This window comes from Epinephelus fuscoguttatus, linkage group LG12 (assembly GCF_011397635.1).
Source record: "Epinephelus fuscoguttatus linkage group LG12, E.fuscoguttatus.final_Chr_v1".
NCBI classification, from domain to species: Eukaryota; Metazoa; Chordata; class Actinopteri; order Perciformes; family Serranidae; genus Epinephelus; species Epinephelus fuscoguttatus.
Genome location: NC_064763.1, coordinates 21230359 through 21256752, shown reverse-complemented (window position 1 = coordinate 21256752; position 26394 = coordinate 21230359). Strand labels below are relative to the sequence as shown.

At 41.1% G+C, this 26394-nt stretch overlaps 1 protein-coding gene across 3 annotated transcripts; it reads right to left on the bottom strand.

The window, feature by feature from the left end:
* Window positions 1–2200: 2200 nt before the first annotated feature.
* esrra (estrogen-related receptor alpha) lies at window positions 2201–25597 on the bottom strand. Of its 3 annotated transcripts, none has more exons than XM_049593168.1 (8): window positions 25308–25597; window positions 23765–23868; window positions 13595–13978; window positions 11636–11752; window positions 11409–11519; window positions 8712–8879; window positions 7982–8251; window positions 2201–5716 (listed from the first exon to the last, which is right to left on the bottom strand). In XM_049593168.1, exons 3-8 carry the CDS (start codon window positions 13971–13973, stop codon window positions 5463–5465), a joined length of 1299 nt encoding a protein of 432 aa, XP_049449125.1. In that variant the 5' UTR covers window positions 13974–13978; window positions 23765–23868; window positions 25308–25597; the 3' UTR covers window positions 2201–5462. The 3 variants fall into 3 exon arrangements, with proteins under 3 accessions (XP_049449125.1, XP_049449127.1, XP_049449126.1); XM_049593170.1 differs by lacking the exon at window positions 25308–25597 and adding an exon at window positions 24034–24175; XM_049593169.1 differs by lacking the exons at window positions 23765–23868; window positions 25308–25597 and adding an exon at window positions 20595–20880.
* Window positions 25598–26394: the final 797 nt, after the last annotated feature.

The window sequence follows — 26394 nt, the reverse complement described above, 5'->3', positions numbered from 1 at the left end:
ATGTTTCCACTTGAAATGAAAGTTGCCTCTCAAACAGAGGAGGGTGTAGGACTGGGAGGGGCGCAAGAGTTCAAAGTTCTTGTTACATTTCAAATGTTCTTTCATACTGTTATTTGTGTGGCAGGGGTTTGACCTGTACTACATCTCTGTCATCATCACTGTATTTGACATCTCAACTACACACCTATAAAGTTTCATGACTACATCTTGAACAGTTGCGACATTACTGTGTTGATGAAAATCTGTATTAAGACAGTGATCTAAAGATCTGGCAAAGTACAACCCCAATTCCAAATAAAGCTGGGACATTGTGTAAAACATAAATATAAACAGAATACAATGACTTCCCAATCTTTTTTGACCTATATTCAATAAAAAACATTTTCTCTGCCGGAAAATGGTGGATTGCCCTCTCTGTGTTGGGAGAGGGTTACTGCCCCAAGCGAGGGAGTCCAAGTATCTCGGGGTCTTGTTCAGGAGTGAGGGTAGAATGGAGTGTGAGATGGATCGGTGGTTTGGCGCTGTGTCTGCAGTGATGCAGCCAGCTGTGCTGGACCCTTGTGGTGAAGAAGGAGCTGAATCGGAAGGCAAAGCTTTTGATTTCTTGGTCCACCTATGTCTCAACCCTCACCTATGGTCATGGGCTCTGGGTAATAATGGAAAGAATGAGGTCGCGGATACGAGCGACTGAAATGAGTTTCCTCCGTGGGGTGGCTGGGCTCAGCCTTAGAGATAGGGTAAGGAGCTCGGACATCCGGAGGCAGTTCGGAGTAGAGCTGCTGCTCCTTCACGTCAAAAGGAGTCAGTTGAGGTGGTTCGGGCATCTCATCAGCATGCCTCCTGATCTCCTGTTTTAGGCACGTCCCACTGTTAGAGGCCCCGGGGCGGACCCAGAGCACACTGGAGGGGTTACATATCCCGTCTGGCCTGTGAACGCTGCGAGGTCCCCCAGGAGGAACTGGAAAGTGCTGCTAGGGAGGAGGATGTCTGGAATACTTTGCTTAGCCTGCTGCCCCCGGGACCTGGCTTATCCTATGGTGTGTTCTGGGTCTGCCCCGTGGCCTCCTACCAGTTGGCCGTGCCAGAATACCTCTAACGAGAGAGGCACCCTGATCAGATGTCCGAACCACCTCAACTGACCCCTTTCAACGCAAAGGAGCAGCAGCTCAACTTTAAGCTCCCTCCGGATGTCCGAGCTCCTTACCCTATTTTTAAGGCTGAGCCTTCAGAGGAAATTCATTTCGGCCACTTGTATCCGGGATCTCAATCTTTCGGTCATTACCCACACCTCATGACCAAAGGTGAGGGTTAGGACATAAATGGACCAGTAAATCCAAAGCTTACTGAGTGTTGTTAAAAGAAAAAGTGATGTAACACTGGTAAACATGCCCCTGCCTCAGCTTTTTTGGAACATGTTACAGGCATTAAAATCCGCATGAGTGTATATTTACAGTCAGTTTGAACATTAAATATTTCATCCTTACATTGTAATCGCTTGAATATATGTCAAATGCATTGTTTTTATTCAAATTTCACACAGCGTCCTGAATTTCCTGGGAGCTGGGTTGTACTCAAAATGGCTTCTGTGGTAGTTGCCGCTACAATAGGTATCTCCAGGACCACATTTTGGCATGATGACACACACAAACATGGACTCACAAGGTGAAAGCAATGCTAGCGGTTGCTATATTATCACGGCTGGTAATTAAATATGAAGCAAGGAAACCTACATGGACGTGGAGGATGTGAAAGAACAATATTACAATTAGTGAGGTTGCAAATCCCTGTAGTCTAATTCAAAGCCTATGTAGCTCAAGCACTCTTTGGAAGTCCTACAAAGGCTTGGCAGGATATTGTCGCCACAAAGGTCGAAACCTCCAATGCTGTTTCACAAACTGACACCTGCAGCCGGATGTGCAAAATTAATTCACAAATGCCTGGAGGCAAATCGTTTAGCTACTACTATCCTTGTATTGTTTTATTTTTGAATGAGTATTTGTTTCTCATGCTCAGGAACTGCATGTGAAGTCTGTCCAGCATTTAGGTTATGCCCAACCTTTGATGGACTGTGATATGTGCACAAAGATCATTTAATCATGAAGTTGACAGTTTAAACAGTAGTCTTCACCACACTGCCCCCATCTAACACACACACAAACAAACACACATAACTACACACAGGGAGAGATGAGACCGATGATATGTGGTGGTGGTGTGTCCATTTATTACACAACACAAAGCACCTACAATAATCCACTCCCCGTTGCATCAGACAGTGGAAGATCTCACTTTTTTCACAGTGATTTTTTTTTTTAATGTGAACATGTTTAGACAAGGACATCAAACTGTTTTATCTAAATGAAAAAAAAAAAATCTACACACAGAAAGTCACAGCCAATATCACACACAAAAATAAAGCAGTGTCAACGAACAACAGTAAATTGAGTAAAAAATAGAATTTAATCATTTAAATAGTCTTTCAAAATACAAACATTGATTGGAACTTCTAAATAATATAACGTTTAGTAGCTATTCTTCATTATAACTGGCAATGTTAAATGTACACTGTGGCTATACAAGGAAATGTGTGAGGTTTGGTAATTTATTGTATTGCTCATTTATATTAATGCGCACATATTTAATAAAACTACAAATGACTATATAACTTCAACAATGACACTGCAAATGACCCTGCCTTCACCCTAACCCACCGTACCTAGAACATATTGGTATGCTAATTTTTTTTAAAAAAAACTACTATTGTTGAATGACTGTGTTAGTAAGAATAAACTTTAGCAGCTCTAATTCGACCCAGGAATCTATAGAAACACGTAATTTGTAACTTATGAACACAAAACCAAATAGGAGAGTGTCAGATTTCACAGGGTATCAGTCCCTAATCCGCAACACCCCCTGCTGCTATCATAACACCCGTGTGTTACAAGTTAAACTGCCGTAAATGACCTCCAGTGTTTTCAAGCTGCACCATTATTCCTGTAAAGCCACACCAACTGTAGGTTTGCCACCCAGTGTGAGACAGTGTACCACGGGTCATTTTATAGAGCATGAGAAATGAGCCATATACACCTTAAAGTTATGAGAACAAAACAAAAAAGTGATCTCAGGTGTTTTCGCAACTGTAAAAGACATCCAATAAACCCAATGTTCAAATTTAAGTCGACAAATCAAAAGATCAAGACTTACATTTTGTCTCCACAGTTATTTGGCCGTCTGGCTTACTCTGCCTCCTGAGGTAGCCCTCTGTAGCCTCGCCGTGCCGCTAAATCTATAGAGCCATGTAAATTGATCCCTAAAATGACAATCAGTTTCAGACAACTGCTTACATTTAAAAAAAAAAACCTCACAATATCCTGAATGGAAAGCTTCATTTCAATACCAAACCCACAACAGTGTCACAATGTAAATAAAATACCCTTAAATCCTAGAAAGTAAAATGTATGAAAAAGCAAGTTTCAAGTCTTTACAAATTTCAGAACACTGTAAGCTGCACAAATATAATCATAATGGGGGATTTGTATCACATTTGCTGGCTTTATTATTATTATTCCACTATAAATTGCATGTTTCTGTTTATTCAAATGGAACTGTACATGGCTGAAAGATCAATGGCCCTTTGGCCACTAAATATCTGATGGCTGACATCAGATACTGTAGCTCTGCATTGCATGGGAAGCGTACTATAATGATCCTTTCTAGTTTAAAGATATACTATGCAGGATTTTCCTAAAAATATGGTCTCAGAGAAGTATTCCACTCAATCATCTCTTATGACTCACTAGAAGTGTGTGGCGGGGAATTGTTTTCTGCCTGCATTTTCTTACTTTCTTCGTATTTTCTACGTTCGGGACCTTTATGGGCGCGTACTCCCTTTTTGTAAAGGTAGCAACCAGGTGCCAGATCGTTAGCAGCAGGCATCCAAGAGAAACAGTGCAGACAGCGTGGCAAAACGCTCAACAAGACTGAATCTGGAGTTGGCATTTACTTACTCAAAAACTGGAACCACAATTCTGCATAGTATACCTTTAAAGTACACAAACCTGCTAGACAATGAGTAGGACTTTCAGGATGTCGTCAGACAAGGTTTCAACATCCAAGAGGAAGATGTTGCATATGTTGCATTGTCCTGAGCCCATTCCGGGCACCTACAGGTTCGACAGATGTACGTACACGAATGAGGAAATCTCTCATCGAAACAATCGAGATCTTTTACGCAACGCTCTTTACGACTGCAGAAAATGCAGCCAAATCTCATCATACACTTATCAATCATATGGATTAGTGTCATAGCCCACAAATCAAATAGGTCCGACCACTGTTTTTGAACAGCGCAGCTGCTGAAGTCAAAAAGAGTGGTTAGATCTAGCAGAGAATCGTATATTTAAAAAAAAAAGCAGATGAGGCATATGCATTTCTTATCTAAGCACTGTTGTTGCCACGCTTTAATGTCAAAGAGTTGTGTTCTTCCCTGATCTCAGTGTAGCTCATTAGTTTGGACTGCACATGGACGCACACGCTTGCTTGTATGGAAGCCATTTTTTTTGGTGTGTACATACAACACTGATTATATCCCCTTCCACGTAGCACATTCCATGAGCACACAGTCTTCATATGCACTTCTCCTGGACTACAGATCAATTGCACAACCTTTTATAAAGAATTCTGCACCTACTATGTACATCAGTGGTTCCCAACTCCGGTAGTTAACCCCAGAAATGTCATTTTTAAATCTACTCGCAGCATACCCGACACAAACCAGTCTCTACCAGGTCTCAGAGATCAGCACTTGGGGTTCTGAGAGTGGAGAACGACTAATATACACACACACACACAACTAGATGTCTCACCTTTTTATCCACATTTTAAATGTGACAGAATAATCGAGTCAGTATATTGCTTTTAACATATTGCAAGTAATTCCTATGAATTTGCCTACAACGGCACACTAAACTATAGTAAATACAAGCACTCCATGTGCATGTCAACCTGACCCTATACTGGACCCTCGAGTCTCTCGCCGGATATGTTAGTATGGCTTCCATGAGTAGATGTTGCTTCGTTTTTAAAAAGTTCAAAAGCCACATGTTTGCAGTCTGTTCTCGGGTGCCGAAATGTTCTTCAGCGGTTATGCAACTGCAGATCAACGCTGTGATGAAACACACCATGAAATTAGTTGAAACTGAGAAGTAGTCTGGCGTTCATGTTAAATGTTGTCACTCTTTGATCTCGGAGCTTTTTACTGAAGCGTGGCAGTTACATCTTACTTAGGTTTTTATTTTCTCGTGTTCCTTTCATGTAGCCTATGGAAAAAGAGGGGAAAGGACCATTTTCCTCATTAATAATTCTCTAATAAAATCTTTCACTTCTCACAAATCCACTCATCCACTCTTGAAGACTAGATCTCTGTTGGGTCTTTTCTCTGCGTCCTCCTGCTGCTTGCCGCTCTAGGGAGAGTCCATCATGGCTTCCAGCATCTCCAGGAATAGTTTGTGCATTGGTACACCACCCCGGGTCTTGATGCTGTAGAAGGTGGTGAGAGCACGACCAGCAGTCTGTCGGAGGAGGGGCAATGTTAAAAGGAGGCGTCCCGCCCGCTGGGGGTCGTCTGGGCGCCGCTGACATTCCAGCTCCAGCAGGGCCTGGTGGAGGAGGTCTCGCAGCTTCTGCACAGCCTCCATGTCCTCGATGTAAACAGAGTCTGACAGAACAACAGGGGGCATATTGGTCAGGCACTGTGTAGGGAGTTTACATTTTCTCAGCTTCAGAGAAAAAGCTTGTGTTGCCCAGTAACTTACCTCAAATACAAGCTAAGGGCGACCTTTATTTACAACACAAACAGTGGATCTGTAGTGCAAGCAGGACATGTTACATGATCTGCTGTTGACTGTAATCTTGAGTGAAAGGCAAGACTACATAAAGGTTATGACTGGTAACCTTGTTACAACAATTAGACGTAATATGTTTCTGCAGTGGCACATCTGCCTGCCAAAGAATACAAGTATAAAATACATACATTTATTTAGCTATAGTCGTTGCAGAAGTATTGAAACCTCCCAAAAACAAGAAAGGCATGCGTTGCACCTAACACTGGCGATACAAAATATTTTACCTGTTGTCACTGCCTTTTGGCTGCTGACACACACAGAATCTAACTGAGATTCCACTTATAATTAGAATAATAGACTGATATGAATAAAAACGGCTCACATTAACTGACTCAATCAGAAGAGACTGGCCTGATCGGGAGGAATTTTTAATCAAACTTGATCAAACTTTAGGTGACGTAGCTGCACGACATGCACAAAGAGCTGTTTCTTTGCACCTCCCTCTGCTGATTTTGACACAATCATTCATAAATTCAAAAAACATTTAGCGCTCTGCTTTGTTCTTATGTGAGGGCTCTTTGATTTTGAAACAGTAGCCTTATAAAAGGTCGTTGTTACAGGCTGCAATGTTGAGAACCTGAATATAATGATCATTCATCGCCACCAGTAGCAGTAGCTTATGCATATGAAACCTTTAGGGAAAACTGGTAAATTGTTACCAATAGTCTGCATGCGAGGTGTTTAGGGGACACTGCTAATTTGTAGATATGGAAAATAACCTGGGTCACACTTACGTTACTTTTCTTCTTGAAATGATTTTTTTTCCTCAATAAAGTTAGAAAAAAAACTTCCTTTGTTACATTTCCTTTAGGTTTGACACTCCACAGTGGGCGGGACCACTTTGCAGGAGTCAAAAAAAGTTGCATTCTGATTTGGGAAATGTAAACGGACATTTCAATCTGATCGAAATATTGTCCTTTTAACCACAGCTATTGTCTGCACCCCTTGAACTAATCTGTTAGTTTCCTTTTTGCTATCAATGCCACATATCGTCCCATAATTGCAGACTACAAATTCAATAATTTGAATTTCAGTTTAGTTGCAAGATTATTCTGTACGCCTTGCTAAAACTAATGCTATCTTACTAGCGTTGTTAAAACTGTTTTAGAGAGGTGTTAAGACATTGTTCAGACATTCACTCATATTCCACAGACACTCTAAGGACCTTCATCTTCCATATTGTCAGACTTTTCTTGATCGTTATCGTTGAAATAAAGAGGAGCATCTTTTTGAACAACCTTCTTCCTTCTCTACAATCATCAACTGAATTATCGTTATTCAAAAAACAACTTCTTAATCATGCAATCTTCGTCTTTATCTTTTTCTTATGTATGATTGTTGTTATTTAATAGGGGAGGTATCTTCATGAGCCATTTTTGGCTTCAATGTTCTCACTTTTAATTTCTTTTTCCTGTATTTTCTGTGCATGTATGTGCAAATAATGTACACTAAACTGAACAAATTCAGCTGTTTGGTCATTTTAGTGGCTGAGGTAGATGGTGCTGCTGAACTGCGCCGTGTCATGATGAGATTTTATCCATGATACTTCATATTAGAAACACCTCTCAGTGTAACACATGCCTGCAAAAATGATCATAAAGTTTCACCTCTCTGAAACAGTTTTAACAAGATTATAACCTTCATTACAGGGCTGCTGTGCTAGACTGTATTAGTTTTAGCTATTAAATGCCTAAAAATATTCCTAATAAAGCAGTTTTTCATATGAATAACTCAGTTATGTGCAAGGTCCCAAGGAATTTCCTAGCAGGGGTGGTGAGCACTGCCCCTTTATAAGCCTAATATTATATTTCATAAAAATGTAATAATCTCCTCTGACCTCAGCAGGCAAGGTGGCTCGACTACAAAAGGCTGCAGAAAACTAATACTACCATAAGAGAGCACTTTTCAGTTTGATAGAAGTTTCGGTTTAGTCTAATTACTGCTACTGATCACACATCATTAAGTATGGCACTGTTAATAGTTCTATTCCAATAGTTTGATACCAGCTTTATGAGATTAATTTGCCCACAAAATCTATTTGTCTTCATTAACTTTACAACGACACAAGTATTAAGTACCTGAGTTAGTGAGTGCGATGGCTTTTAACATGACAAATTCCTCCCGGTCCATGTTTAGCGCCCGGAAGCGGCGAGCAAGTTGACTAATTGCTGCATTTAGCTCTGTCAGTCCAGCGACACGTGACATCTCCTCATCAAGGACAAAATCCTCCGCGAACACCACCTCGTCCTCGCAGCCGAGCGAGCGGTACGCTACGCCGAGCACCAGCACCTCCAGCCACACCGACTGCAGCACAGACATCTGGTCTGCTAGGGACAGCGACAGGAAGCCTGCAGAGAGACAGACAGAGAGGGGCATTTAAATGCAGAGGAGGCAAACAGGAAATAGGTTCACAGTTTTGCTGTCAGCAGACACAGCGTGCACTGCTCCCATGTCTTTATAATAGCTAAACAAATAGGCTGCATACTGTAGGCAGCTGGTGGCCTGACTCTAGCTTGTGAGGCAGTTAATGCTGTATCAGTTCAGAAATTTGGTTTTACCTATTAACTTTGTTGTACCTATCAATTTAAGCCATTAGAATCAGGCTCACACAGGACATTTGTAATGCTAAGTATCCTTCTAGGTGTACTCTTGTTCTGTAAAATAAACCCAAAAGTCATGGCCTGAGTGAAACATGACGCAGCACAACGCAGGTTAGTCCGTCAGATTAGATAACTACATCTGTTCCACTGTCGCACCCATGCTATCACTGCCTCTCCTCCCCTGATTTATCCTCTCCGCATCTCTTACCAGGAATGTGTTTGGCCCAGCCAATGATAACGACCAGCTCCCGGTCGGCAAGGTCACACAGGGTGGTGAGCGTGCGCTGGGCTGTGTCAGGCTGCAGAGGGTCGGGCATGGCGAATAACTTCTCTGGCTCGGCCACTAGAAGGTGGGACACAATGATGTTGGAGGAACCTAAGTCACAAAGGAGACACGACAGAACAGATTATTATGATGCACAGATAAAGACCAACAGGTACATTTTGCTGTACACAACATGCTGCTCTGTACTGGTTCCCTGTACCACATACCACACTATATTCATGCTGCAAGTTTCCATATTCCTATTTTAAATGTAGGCTTTAGACCTGCCACTGACTTTCTATTAACAGATTCTAATTAAGAGTACAACTGAGAGTTTTTGCTTTAAACTAGCTCAGATCCTCAGCCAGATTTATGAGAATCAAAAGCTCCAAGGAAAGATTTAGGACTTGCACTGAGCCATTTATTTGACAGCAGAGGGCGCTGTTTTCTAAACAATTTCAATGGGTTTGAAGTGTTTCATGTGTTGTTTGTATGCCTTGGGCAGCTTGTCTTTCACCGACCCCAGCACGGCGCCCATTTTTGAGACAAGCAGTCCGAGCTCCTTGATTTAAAAGAAAAGGAAAAGGTTAAACTCTGAGCAGATGAACTCTCTGCGTCTGAATCAGAAAGGTGCAGGAGGGGCCTCCCAGCTGGACTGTTGCTGCCGACGACGACCCCAAGCTTAGTTGTTTGTTGTCGATTACTGTGTTTTTAATTGCCTGGACATTGCTGCTGTTGGCAGTTACATGTAGCTTGCCAGCACACAATCAATTGACAGTTCATAATGTATTGCCTGGCAACAACACGATGCCTTTTGCTGCTGCTGCTGCTGCTGGTGCCAAAAAGAAAAACTTATTCTCAGACGTTAATGACCAATAGCAAACATAGTAGAGCCCTGCTTCCACACAAAAGACTGACAGGAAAAATGTGTTATTTTACTGTGTTGTATTAATGAAGAGATGCAGGAGCAAAATTACATTATATTTATATATTTTACTTATAATCTCAGAGCATGCGTTGTTTGTTTTTCTATAGTTGTTTAGTTTTGTAACTCTGTGTCTTTTAATGCACTGATCAGGTGTAACGCTCCTAATTTTGGTGTTTTCTGTACACTGACAATAAAAGGCTTTCTATTTCGTTCTCCGTCCATCCCTCTCTTTTTCAGCTGCCAAGACACTTATTCACGCCTTCATCACTTCCAGACTTCACTGCTGCAATACTCTCCTCTGCGGTTCATCATCCAAAACACTCAACAAACTACAATATTTCCAGAATTCAGCTGCTTGCCTTCTCACACACTCCCGCACCCATGACAACATTATCACCACTCTTCATAACCTACACTGGCTCCCCATCCCTCAGTGTATCCACTTCAAATTCCTCATCATCACCTATAAAGCTCTCCACAACCTTGCTGCTCCCGACCTCTGGAACTCACTCCCTAGAGAGATCAGAGACTGCCCCTCACTCTCCAGCTTCAAGAAATCTCTCAAAACAATCCCTTTTGGACTGAAATCACTGGCATTTTTAAATTTTTTTTTTCTAACCAAAATAACCTTGAATTTTGAATTCATGTACCTGATTAGACTGGAGGAACTCCAATGGAGGAACAAGAATTAATATCTGCTAAGAATACACCGAAACCTTTGGTTCTGGCATTCATGTGGATACCACCTGTCATGTTCCACCCACTCAAACACCGTTGCAGACCAAGTACCCACCCTCATGGCAACAGTACTCCCCAATGGCAGTGGCCCCCCCAGCAGGATAATGCACCATGCCACACTACAAACATCGCTCAGGAATGACCCAAGGAATGTGACAGAGACCTCAAAGTGTCAACCTGGTGTCCAGGATCCCAATCTGAATGAGCATCTGTGGCACGTGCCATTAACCCACCTCACAACCCACTGGACTAAATGGATCTGCTGCCAATGCACTGGTGCCAGACACCGCAGGACACTCCCAGAGATCCTGTGTCCATGCCTCGACAGGTCAGAGCCAAGTCCGATTCAAGGAGGCCCCACCTTGGATTAGGGGAACATCTGGGGTACTGGCACATCACAAGAATCCTTAAGCAGATTGGGACCTGGGGAATTTAGAAGCCAGGTCGAAACCTTGAGCTTTTTGTCACGCTCCACAGGCCAATTGTAAACTGTTGTGCTGCCATTGGGGAGTACTGTGGGTACTTGGTCTGCAACAGTGTTTGAGTGGGTGGAGCATGTCAGGTGGTATCCACATGAATGCCAGAACCAAAGGTTTCCCAGCAGAACAATGCATTGGAACAAAATAATCAAAATTATTCACTTCACCTGTCAGTGGTTTTAATGGTTTGGCTGATGGGTGTATTATTGGTGGCATGTAAGAAATCCCTAACCAAAAAATGGCTGAAGAAAGAAATACCTAGTATTGACGAAGGGATTGACTTGGTATATTTTTTCAGCTTTTTCAGCTTGTTACAGTAAAGTGTGTTGGTCCTTTAGCTCTGGCTGATAGTTGTCATTTGATTGTTAAACAAAAAGCCATGTTACTGAGCATTTTCATCTCATTTGCACAAACTGATTATCGTGGAAGTAGCACTACACTATGTTGCCTGTTGTAGAACAAAAACTAATAACAAGACACAAATATAAATCCCACCTTTCTCCTCCTTTGTCAGTGATAGAGGGGCACTCTGGTATGTTGCATTCTCCACTTCTGGGCGTCTTTTGTACTTCTGCCTTCCACCTCTGACCCTGTCGAGGCGAACTCCTACATTGGGACAAACACAGAATAAACATATGCCACGTTTAAAAGCTTGGTGCAAAGACCCTTCAGATGTAATATCAAAGAGTGGCTGCAGAGCTTCTGCACACCAGAACACTCACCCTCTTTCAGCATGCCCACTTTGAGGCACTTGGTGAAGCGGCATGCCTGACAAGCCTTTCTGCGCCTCTTGGTGATCTCACACTCGTTAGATGCTGGACAGCTGTATTCAATGTTACCTTTATGTAAGAACAGAAAACGATTTTACATTTCAGACTAAGAAATACAAATATGAATGAAAACCACCATCTTTTATTTCTTAAATCTTTCTGATCTAAACATCCCACAAGCTGACCTGCCCGTCACATTTCCCAACACAAATACAGTGAAACAACTGCGGTGTGTTCATGGCTTTCGTTTAACAGACCAGTATGAGCTGGATGGAGTTGCTGAGACATGTTAAGGAGTAACACCATCAGTAGTTACTTAGTAGATTAGGGATGCCCAAAGCTGTTCCAAATTGGTACTGGTATTGTGATCCTTTGTTAATTGTTATGCCCTAAACTCTATCATCCCTAATACAGGTGTAATAAAAATCCTGCTGCGCAATATATCATGTATTTGATTAAATCATCATCATGATGCTAAGTTGCACGATAAATACATCGTGGAAAAAATGTACTCAGGATAAGAACAATAACTTTATTCACACCTGCCATCAGGGTCTGAGATTAACACCTGCCAAGCTTGAAATGTGGTAAATTATCCGTTTGGCGGGTAACTCTCAAAACACTGTCTGCCACACTGGTGGGTTAATGTCTGTACCAAAATAGTCATGTAATAAAAAGTTATGCTGAGTCTCTACCGTGTTTTGGTGTCGGTCATTACTTCCTGTTCTTTCAGTACAACATTTTAATAATACTATGCTAAAATCATAACAATATCCCATTTATTTTATAAAGGCAGATTATCAGTTAACTCAATGATATTCTTGCACATTCACTCCCCAGTACATGTTGCTTTACTGCAGCATTTTTATTATTTAAATACTGGAGTTATACCCTATATGCATACGTTTTGGCCAGTAAATATTAACATGATTGGACTGATATACCTTTAATTCTTTATTCGGTGGATAGGCTATTTAATGTTTGGGGTCTATGCTAGCCGTGTACATATTAAAGCAGAAAAACATAGGAACTGTGTAGCTAATACACACACTTTTTTTTTCAAATTACTATCTGTACTACTGACATCTATTTCTTAATAGTTTTAACTAGTTTAACGTATTGCTCTTATGTTTGAAAGTTAGATTAAAGCCTTTCACCCTTTAAAACCTGAGCAAATTGGCTTGATTTCTTTTAAAAATACGGGAAGAAGGCAATGAGCAATGAAAGAAGAAATGTTCCAAAAAAAATAGGGAGAAATTAAGTGAAAAGAGAAAATTAAAAACAAGAAAATTAGTTAAAACTAAAAAAAAAAAACGAAATAAAAAAAATTTAAAAAAAAAAAGTTAAAAACAAACAAACAAGGAAATGACCTTCAGAGAGTGCTTAAAAGTTATACTATTTTGCAATAATAATAATAATAATATATAGTTTTTTCCTAGTTTTTTTTTTTTATTTTTTCCCCTATTTTTTTTTTTTAATTTTCTAAATCTGTTTTTTTTTTTCCCTGCAATTTGTGGGACATGCTAATTGCCTTTTTCCTGTGTTTTTGAAAGAAATTGCATCAATGTGCTCAGGGTTCAAAGATTTAAATACTTGCGAAAGGCGTCTAAAAGCAGCACAAGAAAAGCGATGCTCCAAGTTTCAAAGGGTTAATGCAATACTGGTGTACTGGCAGTGTGCAGCTGTATGTACAAAGACAAATGTAAATATTGGTAAAAGGGATAATTTTCTAAAATATTATTTGCTGAATTCACTTCTCATAAGGTGTAGGTTAACAGCGGTCAGCATCGTACAAAAGGCTCCACATTTAACATGAATTAAACGCTCCAAATGTAAAACCTGTCAGGGGAAAACAACAACTGTTCTCTACGTGTTGGCTATGCAAACACTTAACCCCCCCACAACACGCACCTTGGATGGTTCTCTTGAAGAACGCTTTGCAGGCCTCACATGACGCCACGCCATAGTGGTAACCCGAGGCCACATCCCCACACACTAAACACAGCCTCTTGGGTAGCGTGCTCAGGGCGTACTTGCACCGCCCTGCTCCATTTCCAGTGGAGCCCTCCTCTGCCACATCCCCGGACTCCTCTTTGAAGTGGCAACGCAGAGCCGGCGTATAGAGTGGCGGGGAATAACGTTTAACAATATCTCCTCTGGTTCCTCCGCCTCCACTTTGAGAGGAGTCCGAGGAGGCACCGCCAGGACTGATCCGACCTCCCCCACCTCCCTCTGGACTGCTCGGTTCTGCCTTTATGTAGACATCTGACCGACGCTGACTTGAAGACATGATGTCTAGAGGGGTAAAAAACAAACATAGTCAATAAGAGTATAAAACCTTTTACCTCACATCTTTGGCTTTTTAGCTACTGTCATGCCACCTGGAAAAAAGGACCAAAACCTGAATTAGAAGATCATGATCTGTTGTTGTTGCAGAAAGCATGGACAGTTAAAAGCACCTGGATTTTTCATTGTCAGCATGTAGAGCTCCAAAGCATAGTCGATTAATCTATTAGCTGATTGGCAGAAAATTAACTGGCAACTATTCTAATAATCGAATAATTGTTTTAATAATTTTTTAAGCAAAAAAGCCAAACTATGCTGGTTTTATGCTTCTTAAAAGTGAGAATTTGATGCTTTTTTTGTCAGACATGACAATACACTGAATATCTTCTGATTTTCGGACTGTTGGTCGGATAAAACAAACCATTTAAAGACGTCACCTTGGGCTCTGGGAAATTACACAGCATGTTTCACTATATCTGAAATTTCACTGACAAAACAATTCATCAAAAACATAATGGGCAGATTTATCAATAGTGAAAATAATTATAGGTCGCAGGCCTATCAGCATGCTAACATGACAAAAGGCCTGCTTGTTCTCTCTCTTGTTCTTTAGCACTTAGTTCCCGTCTTGTCTGTGTCATTTTCAGTTAAGCTTTTAAGCCATCAAAAACACCTCAGATTCACTGCTAAAATAAAACCACACAGTCCTCAAATCATTCCCACTGTGTGAAGCCTTTGTCTGTGACATTACTAGACGTGAAAATAGCCAAGGTGACTGGATGAAGGTCGCCATGCTCATAAACAGTGGCTGCTCTTCCCTATGCAGACACATAACTTATGTTCCTGTATGGCAGTCAGAGTACTGCGGCAACCTGCTCGCCTGCCAAAGGCCGTCTATAGTTCTCAATTTAATCACAGAAACAGACATGGTAAATATGTCAAGCTTGCGATAAAATGAAATACGTTTAGAAATCCAAACCCAGGCACAAAGCAGGCACAAGTCCAAAATTACAGTTAATATATATATTGAAAATGCGTGGCACAATTTCAGAATTCAGACAGAGGAAGTTTCTGATCAGCCACTTTCCCATCAAAGATGTTCATTATTTAATCTATTAGTAAATCACTGCAATTTCCTAATTTCAGTCTACCTTAAGAGTTACAACACCACCACCTCCATACTCCTAAAAAAATCCTTTCTTCACAGTTTCTGGCCCAGATGTTTACTTCGGGAGAGGTAAGAACATTATGACAATTAGAAAGAGAGATTTAATTTCTTCAGTTAGTCTATCGTCATGACCCTCCACGGCCAAATGCATTATGGATGGTTAGACTGCCAAGAGTAACTTTGTTTCATGCTTTTAAGACACGACTGAACTTCCTGTACTTAGTTTTAACCATTGACAATAAATAAAGATTGACGTCATGACAGCTCCCCAAACGTGAAGCCAGAATGTCTCAAGCATCCCCTGGTGACTGGCCGCGGCTTAGTTCGACTCCCCAGCCCCTCCATGTTAGTGGATGGGACATTAGCCGAGCCAAACCAAAAACTCAGAGTACCCCTCAAATATATTTTATTTCAGGTGGTTCCTACTAGGGATTAGGGCTGTCAACGAATATTCTAAATTCGAATTTAAATTCAAATTTGAAAAAAAAAAATGGACATTCGAATGTGAAAATTGATATTTGATTGTGGAGGGAAAAAAAACACTGCGCAGCTGTCCTCTTTGCAAGTGGGCGTTGGCCTGGGCCGCTGCACTGAACACACTGCGTGACGGGTCAGAAAGGGGGGGCGAGTGAGAGGTCCGCGGCCGATTATAATGTAATGTTATAGTTGTTTTATGTGTTTTAATGTGTAGGTATGTAAATGTTTTCATAGACGTTTATGTTGAAATAAAAATACCTACAAGTAGTTATATTTCCTTGTATTAATATATATACACAAGTATGTTTCCTTGTATTAGTTTGCCCTCTTGTGGACATAATGGGAAGAAAAAAAAACTGGAATGGTTCGAACCTATTAGTTATTTTTAGAAGGAATATTCAAACGTCATTTTTGAGTAATTTTTACAGCCCTACTAGGGATGCACCGATCCGATATCTGAAACGAATATCGGCCCCAAAATCATCAAAATTGATGACTAGGTAATCGAAAAATGCAAACTATACCTGAGGCAATCCTTTCCCTGTAAATCTATTGCGACGCGAGCTACATCATACGCCATGGAGCGAAGGAAAGAATCTGCTGTGTGGAGGTATTTCACACTATTTCAACTGCTGTGCACAACAGTTTATTTTTGTTAGGAATAAATAGTTCATCATTGCATTAATCTGTTTCATCTTGTTTCATTTGATCTTAGGAAAGAACTGTGTAGTCATCAATGCCTGATGCCTCTAGTCTTTACTGCTCTACATGTAAAGGTATATAGCTTTTTAGGTCAACCATGGTGTCGGATCGGTATCAGATATTGGCTGATACTCAAAGCCACAGTATCAGGATCGGTGTCGAAATGAAAAAAGCTGGATTGGTGCATCTCTAGGTCCTACCACACTGATGTACGTTCCACCGTTGACAACCATGATTTACAGCTGTGGGTGCCTCGCGCTGTGCTCGCTATAAATGGTGCTGCTAGCAACTGGTCGGACGACGAGAATTCAATAGAGTGCGCCAGGGATGACGTTTTTCTGTAGGCTGACGCAGAAGTTAGCGTTGCCTTGGTTTCCCTTGACAAAAAGCCTGTGGGACTTTTCCATTGGATTTTGGATTTTCGCAGAAAGTAAGCTCTGTGGCAAACAAATATTTATGACATTTACACATTTTGTTCAGCAAGATAATCTTCACAAATGAACACAACTTTCATGAGTTTTGAAGCCTCAATGCAATCGCCAAAAGAGCTAATGTTATAAACACACTACACCAGAGTTGCATGACTTAACGCCGCCACCACAGAGAGGCCGTAAAGCCATGGTCAGCGTGATGACTTTCTGTAGTCTCCTTAAGCTACTTGTTAGCATTCAATCTTTTAAACCAAACAAAACCTTCAACATTCATGAGGGTATTTACTGATGTATTTTATGTCGTAGAACAAAACGTGAAAGTCTCATCAGTTTGCGTTAACCCAAACCCATTCAAAAAAAAAACAACCAAAAAAAAAAAAACATCAACTTTTAGACGAGGGAACTGGGAGTGCTCAAAGCTAACTCATTTCAGGTTTTTAGTACTTTATACCCTGGAGATAGCGACTATCCAGACTCTGGCTCCAAATGACGTCACCAGCGCTAGATATTTTAGCTTAATTTTTGTACAATGGGAGAAAGTAGAGACACTTTGTCCACCTTTATATACAGTCATTTGTTATAATGCCAAATGTCAGAATTTTTAATATTGATCATACATTGCATCTATGACAAATAAGATCTCTTTGAAATTAAATGCATTAACATTATATTGGCATCTGTGTCAGGAGTTCTTTTTAAGAAACCTAACATACAACTGGCTGAATATTTGCGTGAGCAAAGTGACCACCACTTTCCCCTACCTAAATGATGGTAATTAATTCAGAACAAAGGTGTACCACTCCTGTAATTACCCCCCTGCAAGGCGACCCCATCAGTACACTGTAAAGCCAAACAAAGACTAATTATCCATGTTTCATTATACAGTCTGAAATTAGTAAATGATGATAGAAATGTAGACTGGCTAAATTGACTTAATCAGCAGCACTCCAGGGTTTAAAAAATGGGTAAAAAAAGGGGTCAACAAAGGGGCAGGAATTGTAGGTGTGAGCCATAAGTCTCTAGGCGTCAACTCATCAGAGGATAAATTAATGCAGAGCCTTCCTCCAATGATTGTGCTCCTAATAGATAACTGTGTGAGGACAATCTCTGCAGCCTAAATAGCCCTCAATCCAGTTCAGACGTGAAAGTGACTGCTAACACACTGCTATTACAAACCCATTTTTCCTCCTCTATCAGCTGGGCTGATAATCCATTTGAGGCCTGTATATTTACTAAGTTTTGCAATATTTAAAAAGCATTGCTGATGGCTGGTTCAGTGCTCCAATCTCTCACCCTGCCCACAATGACAACATTACATGCAGTTGTATGTTCTGTACACACTGGTATGGGTTACTGACATGATTAAATACATTTGCGGGTGTTAGGCTGTTGGTATTTACTTTATGGTACATACTGTACTTTATGACTACAAGAATATCTGTCAGCAATCTGTGTTTTTATGTCTGTACATGCCAATCTGCAGGACTCTATGTTATATATTACTAATTTGTAGATATGATGAACAGGCCTCTACAACTTAACATCCAGATACACTACTCATCACTACTCGTCTCTTAGAAGAACAATTTATCTGTCCCTTTTGCCTCTATCTGTCAGGCAGAGCATGAAAATGTGACTTCAAGGTATTCAAAATGGTTCAATATCAGGCGCATAAACTGGTTCAAGACCCACTGAGACATAGGAACAGGAAGGAGCCTCTCATTGCATTGATGCTATCATCCATTTCCTGTGTGTCCACAAACAAAATCTCACAGAGTGTATGTGATTTACATATACACAATACAATATGCAATAAAGGGAAGTATAGCTCTAGATTAAGACTTTTTACATAAAGACACAAGAACTTATTGCTTGATCCAAATATCACAAACCAGTCAAGCCAGTCTGCCCTCTGCTCAGGACTCCTCCAGAGTCAGGAAATGGGTAGGTGACATCACTGAAGACCATCAAACCCTGGGCACAACCTGTTCCTACTTCTCCCCTCTGGTAGGCGCTACACAACAATATACGCCAGGGATACTCGACTTGCTTCGCTCAGGGGCCACTTTTGCAGAATGACAGGAGGCAACAGTCCAGTTCATAAACAAAAGTTAATAATCAATATGTAAATGATTAGCCTGGATCTTTGCCGGGGCATTCTGGGGATCCTTCCCTGGCATTGTTTTACACACAAACTCTATTTTAATGTATTTCAATGCATTCTGGCACCTTATTTACATTAAAAGTCCTCCCAAAAAATTATACTTCTCATACTTCTACAGCGGTTTGATGCATTTTGTTTTTCTGTTTAGTTTTGTGACCTGTTTTACTGTCTTTTCCTTCCATTTCTCTCTATGTCCATATTTGTACTTTGAGATTTAAACTTTTTGTGCCCAAGACGCACCAAAGTGCAAGTAAAAAATTTCAAGGCACACCTATAGTTATATCTGTGCACAATAGCCTCTATAAAGTGTCACTTATCACGATCTAAAAGTGTGTTTTTATTGTCTAATATTAAATAACAGTTGACAACCAACTACTACTCATGAAATATTCTGTAATAAAATGATTTAAGAATTAATTTTAAACTTTTTAAAACTGCACCCAGGCACCAATAACACATCCATTTTGGCAGGAAATAATGTAAGATAATATGAAATTCCCTCACGCTAACGGTGACAAATAGGTTCCCCGTGAAGGATTTTAAAATAAATTACATTTTTAAAGGTAGAGTTTGCCTCTTTACAGTCAATTAAAATTTAATTCATAACTTTTTGTATAGGCCAACGTGAATACTGCAATAACAATGTGTGGTTGTCACAAAATCCTGCGGCACACCTGGATTTGCATCATGGCACACACAACATTTGAGAGCCACTGCTTTGTACTGTTGTATCCACCTACCTCAGGTATATAAAGCAAACTTTTACATTAATCATCCCATATTTATTCCAGCACCCTCTGCACAAATTTACTGTGTCAGCGCTTAGTATGTATATCTGGGGACCTTTTTTTTTTTTTTTTTTTACACATATTTATATCTGTACATGATAGTCAAATGTTTATCTTTGCTTTGTAAAGCTTTGTTGTCTTTGTTTCACTTGTATGTCTAGATTCTTTATATGTGTGCACATACTTGGCCATTAAAGCTGATTCTGATTCTCAATGCAAACCCCCAGTATGCCTTTATCATATTTATTGCCCCAGCTGATAATCCAATCCTGTAGTAGCTGGCAGTCCACACTTTCCTTTGGAGTTTGCCCCCTCTGGACCTGATTGTAGCTCTGTTTGGCAAGCAGCGAGGGGGTCACTGCAAACCTTTGCTTGTTTAAAGTTTAGCTCACTTGGGGCTGAGTTTACAAGCTCAATACCAAAAACATCAGGACTAGTATATGATCCCAGATAACCTACAATCTGTTTCAGTTTTGCTCAGACTCTAAGCAGACCAACAAGTATCCTTCTGTACCATGTGCACCGCTGGCCAGCTCGACATCTGCTTTGGGAAATGAGGAACATCGGGTCCAGTGCAGAAAATGCCCAAAAGCAAGCGATAATAGCTGTGTTGTTACACCTCGTTTCATCAAAGCAGATAAAACAGTGCCTACAGTAAACTGAGGTGGGCTTAAATGCTTTGTTATCTCTGTCACTCACCATAGAAACGTGTCGTGTGTACTGTAAACTAGTGTACCCGCATGCTGTGAGTGGCGTTAGCATTAGCTTCGACAACGGCTAACGGTTAACTGCAGGTTAGCTACCTAAGCTAGCAGCAGCTAGCGTTAATCCCGACTCTCCTGCTGGGGCCGAGGTTTATTTTTGTCACTCTAACCCGCACTAGGCTGCATCTTACCTGATAGCGGTGACTAGAACAGCACTTAAGTCCCCCCTCGGTGTGATATCATGGCAGAGGTTTGTCAGAAAATCGGTTTCCAGAGTGCCCAGCGGCTGCTAGCTTAGCGTGTGTTGTCGGCTGTGTGTGTGGAGATGGGCCGGGCTACACTCGGCTCTCTAACAGCTGGTGGATGGTAATGGTTAAAGCTCAAACACATCAGGGCAAGGGGCACTCTGGAGACAGGTTTGTACTGCTGTCCTACAAACAGCTTTTACATTTATTAAACTAAATGTTGGTTATTCATTTTTTACATTGTCAGAAATTAAGTTAGAATAAACCCCTTTAGATGTTTTTAAGGGAGGGTCCCAAACGACCACTCAACAGAAAAGTACAAAAGACACAATGACAAAACAATCTAAAAAACAAGACAAGAAAGGAACAAACCCAATATAAATAAAAAGAGAAATGATCAATCTATTAATAAAGGTACAGTGATAGCATTATTATAAACAGGCGATTTACAATTAGCCCTGTTACAGGTCAGATGGAGCCCGAAACATAAAAACCTACTCCCAACTTCCTTAGATAAGACAATGAAGACAATAAAAAGACTTGTCTTAATAAAGAGAATTGTCTTCCTTAGACAATAAAGAGGCAGTGGTGCCCCCAACAAGGGGCCATGGCCCCCTGATACAATTGCTGGCCCCTCCACTTGCCCCTCATGGTGAAGATCATTGAATATAATATAACAGGGTTTGAGTGAGCGTTCACACCACTCTAAACGAACCGAACTATCCGTGGAAGCAGACCAGGGTTCGTTTAAAGCAGACCAAATAGCGCCAGCGGGAATGTGTCCTAAGGTACGAAAGTGGAATAGGGGTGACAGAGTGGTCTCGCCTTTAAGCAGCCACAGGAGGTACTAACAGCGCTGAAACGTTGTCTATATACACAACAGCCAACAAAACAGGACGGGTGTGACGTTTTGACAACGTGAGAGATTTAAAAAGCAGCTGTTTGCAGTTAGCAGCTAACTCAAACAAGAAGAATAGCTATAAACGTCTGGAAACTGGGACAACAATGAGGTTTGAGAGCTCCTTACCCTCCAAGCAGAGGACGAGATCAGCCGCCATATAACAGAGATGGTAAATTATTGTTTTTGTTTGTAAAGTGGTGCCAAATGTTTTATGTTACGCCCGTCACGCCTCTTTTGATTCCGCGATGCTACCATGCAGTCTATAATCACACGCTGGAGCAGCATGATGCAGACGTCATATGGATCGGTTTAAAAATACAAAGGAGGCATAAAGAAGGGACTTCTTAGCAGATGTATCACGCAATCCCTGTTTGAAAAGGGCTATAGAGTTTTTGAGTGTCACAACCCCCACAAAATCACTCATTTTCACTATCAGGATTTCGGTCCAACAAAACTTGGAAAGTCCAGAGGAGCCGCAAGATTAAATCATTTTATCCCCATTCAAGGTAGCAAAGCGCTAAACCGGAAGTAGCCAGCTTGGCCAGTAGAAGTCTCTAGTGTTCTTGCTCTATGGGTCCCAGGATGCGGAAGCAGCACTGGTCATCTGGGTAACGTCATACCACGGACATACTGATTTTTTGGCTTCATGCGCCACTGAGCAACTTCCTTCCTCCATGTCTCTTAATACATTCATGAACTGGAAGCTGACATTACTGTATTTAAGAGGCTGTGGTGTGCTACTTGTTTAGGCTAGGTGTTGGTATATATTGTAAAACTAGACAACTTAAGGCATGCATCGGTACCAACCATGTTGGCATAGCTTGTCGTGCAAGGAGTGAAGTGATGCTCCAAATTTAGGCAAAATTTTGGCAAACAAAAGACCTGACATGGCCATTTTCAAAGGGGTCCCTTAAACTCTCACCTCAAGACGTGAATGAAAATGGGTTCTATGGGTACCCACCAATCTCCCCTAAACTCCTTCAAATTAAAGCTGTATACATTTTTGTATATTATAACTATCCTGTATACTAAAACAGCATAATCGAGTTCCTGAAATCCAGTTATGCCTTGTGGTGTTGGTGTGCCGCCCCAAGATTTTCGGCCCCATGTGGCCACCCCTATGAAAAATTTCTGGGGGCGCCACTGTGGAGAGCCTTAGTGAATAATCTGATGTATAAGGGACAACAATGGTTTTAGACATCAGGAACAGTTAAACTTAATGCATTTAAAAACAAACTGACATCTTATATCTTAAGAGAGCCATCTGAGTGAATCTAACACTGTCCAATGGGATGTAAAAAAAGGGCTTGAACACCATATTCATGAGGATAAGAGGTGACTTTGGGTAATTACCTTCAGTCCTAATTGTAAACTCAATATCGGTCTATAATAACCTGATTGACAAGGTCAGAAATTAACTTACTATCGGTGTATTAGCCATGAATGCAAAGCCTTGACTCACGTCAGCTGACAGAATACAAAAAAGATTCCTAATGATGAATGACTGGCAAGTGGTATTCATTTAATTGGTGTGCAAATTAGGAAATTCTAGACATCTGGCTTTGTATTGTGACACAAATTTTGATTCTGCTCTACATAAATGGCTGCAGAGAGCTTTTTATTTAATTCCAGGCTGCTTACAACATCCAAAAAACAAAGAAATGTAAAGTTATGACGTCATTGAGCTCCTGTGACTGACACTTGATTGCTCCTCTCTCCTCATGCAGAAATTTGGACGTTCTTGTTTTGACTTAAGCCAAGGGAGCAGGGTTCAGGGAATAGGTTTTGGGGTCCCCTACGTGCCCCAATGAAATCTAACCCTATGACCTAAGCGGAGCAATCCCGTCTCCACTTTCCCCTCCTGAACTACTTGGCCCTCATTTGCCTTTTTAAGTTTGCAGTGCAATCACAGCTGACCCTTTCAACATGCCCTATGAGTCGCTTGATTGCAACAGAAAACGCCCTGTGCTACCACTAGCCTCTATTTTGAATGTGAAATGAGAGGTCTTCAAAGTCACTCTCTATTGTCTTTTTGTTGCCGTAGTTCTCCCTTCACATTTTTCACTATAAATGTGTTTTCTAAAAGAAGACGTTACCATTGCGGACTGAAAAGCCATCCCAGCCCCTCAAGAATAAACTTTATACACAACAGACAGAACTGTAGTTGAAGGATATAGCATATTATTTCGTAAAAGGTGAGGTGAAAACATATTACCTGGTTGCTGAGCGGGAGTTTGAAGCCTATATATTTTGTGACTCCCAGTGGTAGCTCAATGAAGTGCTGTCACTTTGGGTTGAAGTCTGCAGTTATCAGGACACCTGCAAAGTAAGCAAAGGCGTTTCAGTGTCGTCACAGAACTTACAGCCGAGTCACTTTTCATCAGTACAGTGTCAGGACGTACTGTACAGCCTCATGATGTCAAAGAACTGGCTGTACGCATGATTAAAAGCATCTAAACAGTGACAATCTTCACATGTACTGACCTCTATATTGGCGACAGTTTAGTTTCCTCTGTCGAAAGTCGCATGTGTGCAGTTATAACACTGACTTTTCCTTCCTGAAATACATATTCTACTGTATCTAAACTGATTTCTACACACTACACGAGTACCCTCCCCCTTGCGCTGCGTGACACACTCCAAAGGTCACAGTCACAGGAATGCTTGAAGGACAGACAGAGTAGAGCCAACACCTTGTCCCTCACTCACACAAAGTCATACGCTAAAGTTAGGTGATAACTCTCTGTAAATAATTAAAGAGAACACTTTTTTTGCCCAACAAAATACTTCATGAAGCATAATTTTAATTACTTTTTAAAGTGTCTATAAGAGTCTGGCTTTGAACTTTTTAAAGACATGAATTTGCAAATAGAGACCTCAGTTTTGTAATAAGAGGAAACAAACTGTGATGCTCTTGTCACATTATTCGGAACTTTATTTTCCAAAAGATTATTAATTTAACTTAAAGATGTGTGTTTTTTGATTGGCATAAACACAAATGCACTTTTCCTCTACAAATGCAAAGTCAAATATCACTGCACATAAATGCATCAAAGCTTTCTTATCCCACTTTTGTGGGGTGGGGGGGTCTTTGTCACTGATAACGCATCACACCGACTGTCCATAAAACTTGAAGGTTTTAAACGCGGCGCGCTGTGGAGACGGCGAGAACAGCACCCAGGGGTGACCTTGTCTACTGATCTCGGACCGGTGAAAGGTTAATTGCCATAGTGGATTATGCTTTAAGATCAGTGACCTCAATCCCGGTCCAGCAGGCTCGGTTGGTGTCTTGCATAGTTCAGTGTGTTAAGACAGAATCACTCAGGATGGGGTTGAGATGCATAAATAAAAAAAATAATTTACAGTTGAAGAAGTGCGGGCTGTAGACATACAATAATTACGTCTGATCCAAGCATGCATTCTGCATTCTGCATTTAGGCTACTCAATAAGTGAGCATGCATCACATTTACAAAGACATTGCACAGAGAGGGTTACATGCATTTGTAATTACACACTGTGAATTAGTCAGCGGGTTATTAAGAGGAAGCTTGTACTGCAACATTATTACACAATGTAGCCTACTAAATGTTTATTCAGCGGCTCGTGCCCCCTACCCCCAATAACGTGGCCACGCGAAGTTGCCAGGCGAATCGTGCATGCACATCAGGCTCCCGTTACTGACATCACCGCACACAGATTAATAATAGCCCCGGTATGCTCTGTGTCTCTGCAGAGGACGGTGAGTAAAGCTACTTACTGGGAAATGTAAAAACATCGCAGGGTGTTTTTCTTTTTTTTTTTTAATCTGAAGTCAGTCCAGGCTTTGCGGCTGGAGAGTCCACCACAGTCGGTTTAACCGGTGTAACGGCGCTGTCCGAGCCTCGCGGGGTTCCTCACATCGCATCACTACGTTACCGGACAATAAGGTGATAACAACTAACCGGCGACACACTGTCTTATCCGCCTGTTCGGTTCCGTACACTGGTGTTATAAATTCAGCTGAGGTTGTAGTTGGACAGCGAGACTTCACGAAGGGACACCTTGTTTCCGGTTTAAAAAGCGTTTCACAATAAAATGCAGAATCTTATTTTTTATTGCCAAGCAGGTTTTTCACATACAGTGGCGTTGCTTTGGAGTATTGGTGTATAACATAGACTAAAATAAAGAAGAGAAATTTACAATAAAAGCGAGTATTGCAAAAAAAAAAAGAAGAGAAAAAGAATAAAAAAAATCAAGAGACACAGATAGTCTATGCAATAGAAGAAAAATACAATTAAAAAAGTAAAATATTTTAAGATGTGCAGTTATTCAGCAGTAGTAGTTGTGCAGAAATTTGCAAAATATTGTCCAAGGCATGGATGGCTCATTAAACAGGCCTACTAGGCACAGGCCCAGGAGCCCATTTTGTGCCCCTTTGCATCTCTTTGTGGTCCTTTTGAGGTCTCTTCCTGGTCGGTACCCATGGAGGGATTACTGAACAGGCCTACTAGGCACAGGTCCAGGGGCCCAAAATGTGACCTTCATCTGCAAAATGTCACTTAAATTAACAGGTACAGACAGAGGCGGCTTATCAGACAGCGCATGGGCTCAGATATGGAAAAAGGCCACTTTCCTCTCTTACATCTGAGCAAGACACACACTTTATGGTTGTTTAGCTTTGTTTTGTATTGTTGTTTTCAACCCAGTCTCACTCCAAAGTTGTCGGAATCTGGCGCTCGGGCAGTGAGTCGAAAAAAGCTGTCCTTTCACATCGGCATGGCCACTGGTCGCCATTATGATTTAATGCTTCCCGACAGCGTAAGAGGGATATGTGGCTGGACAAGAACAAAAGTTGAGGTGTCAGA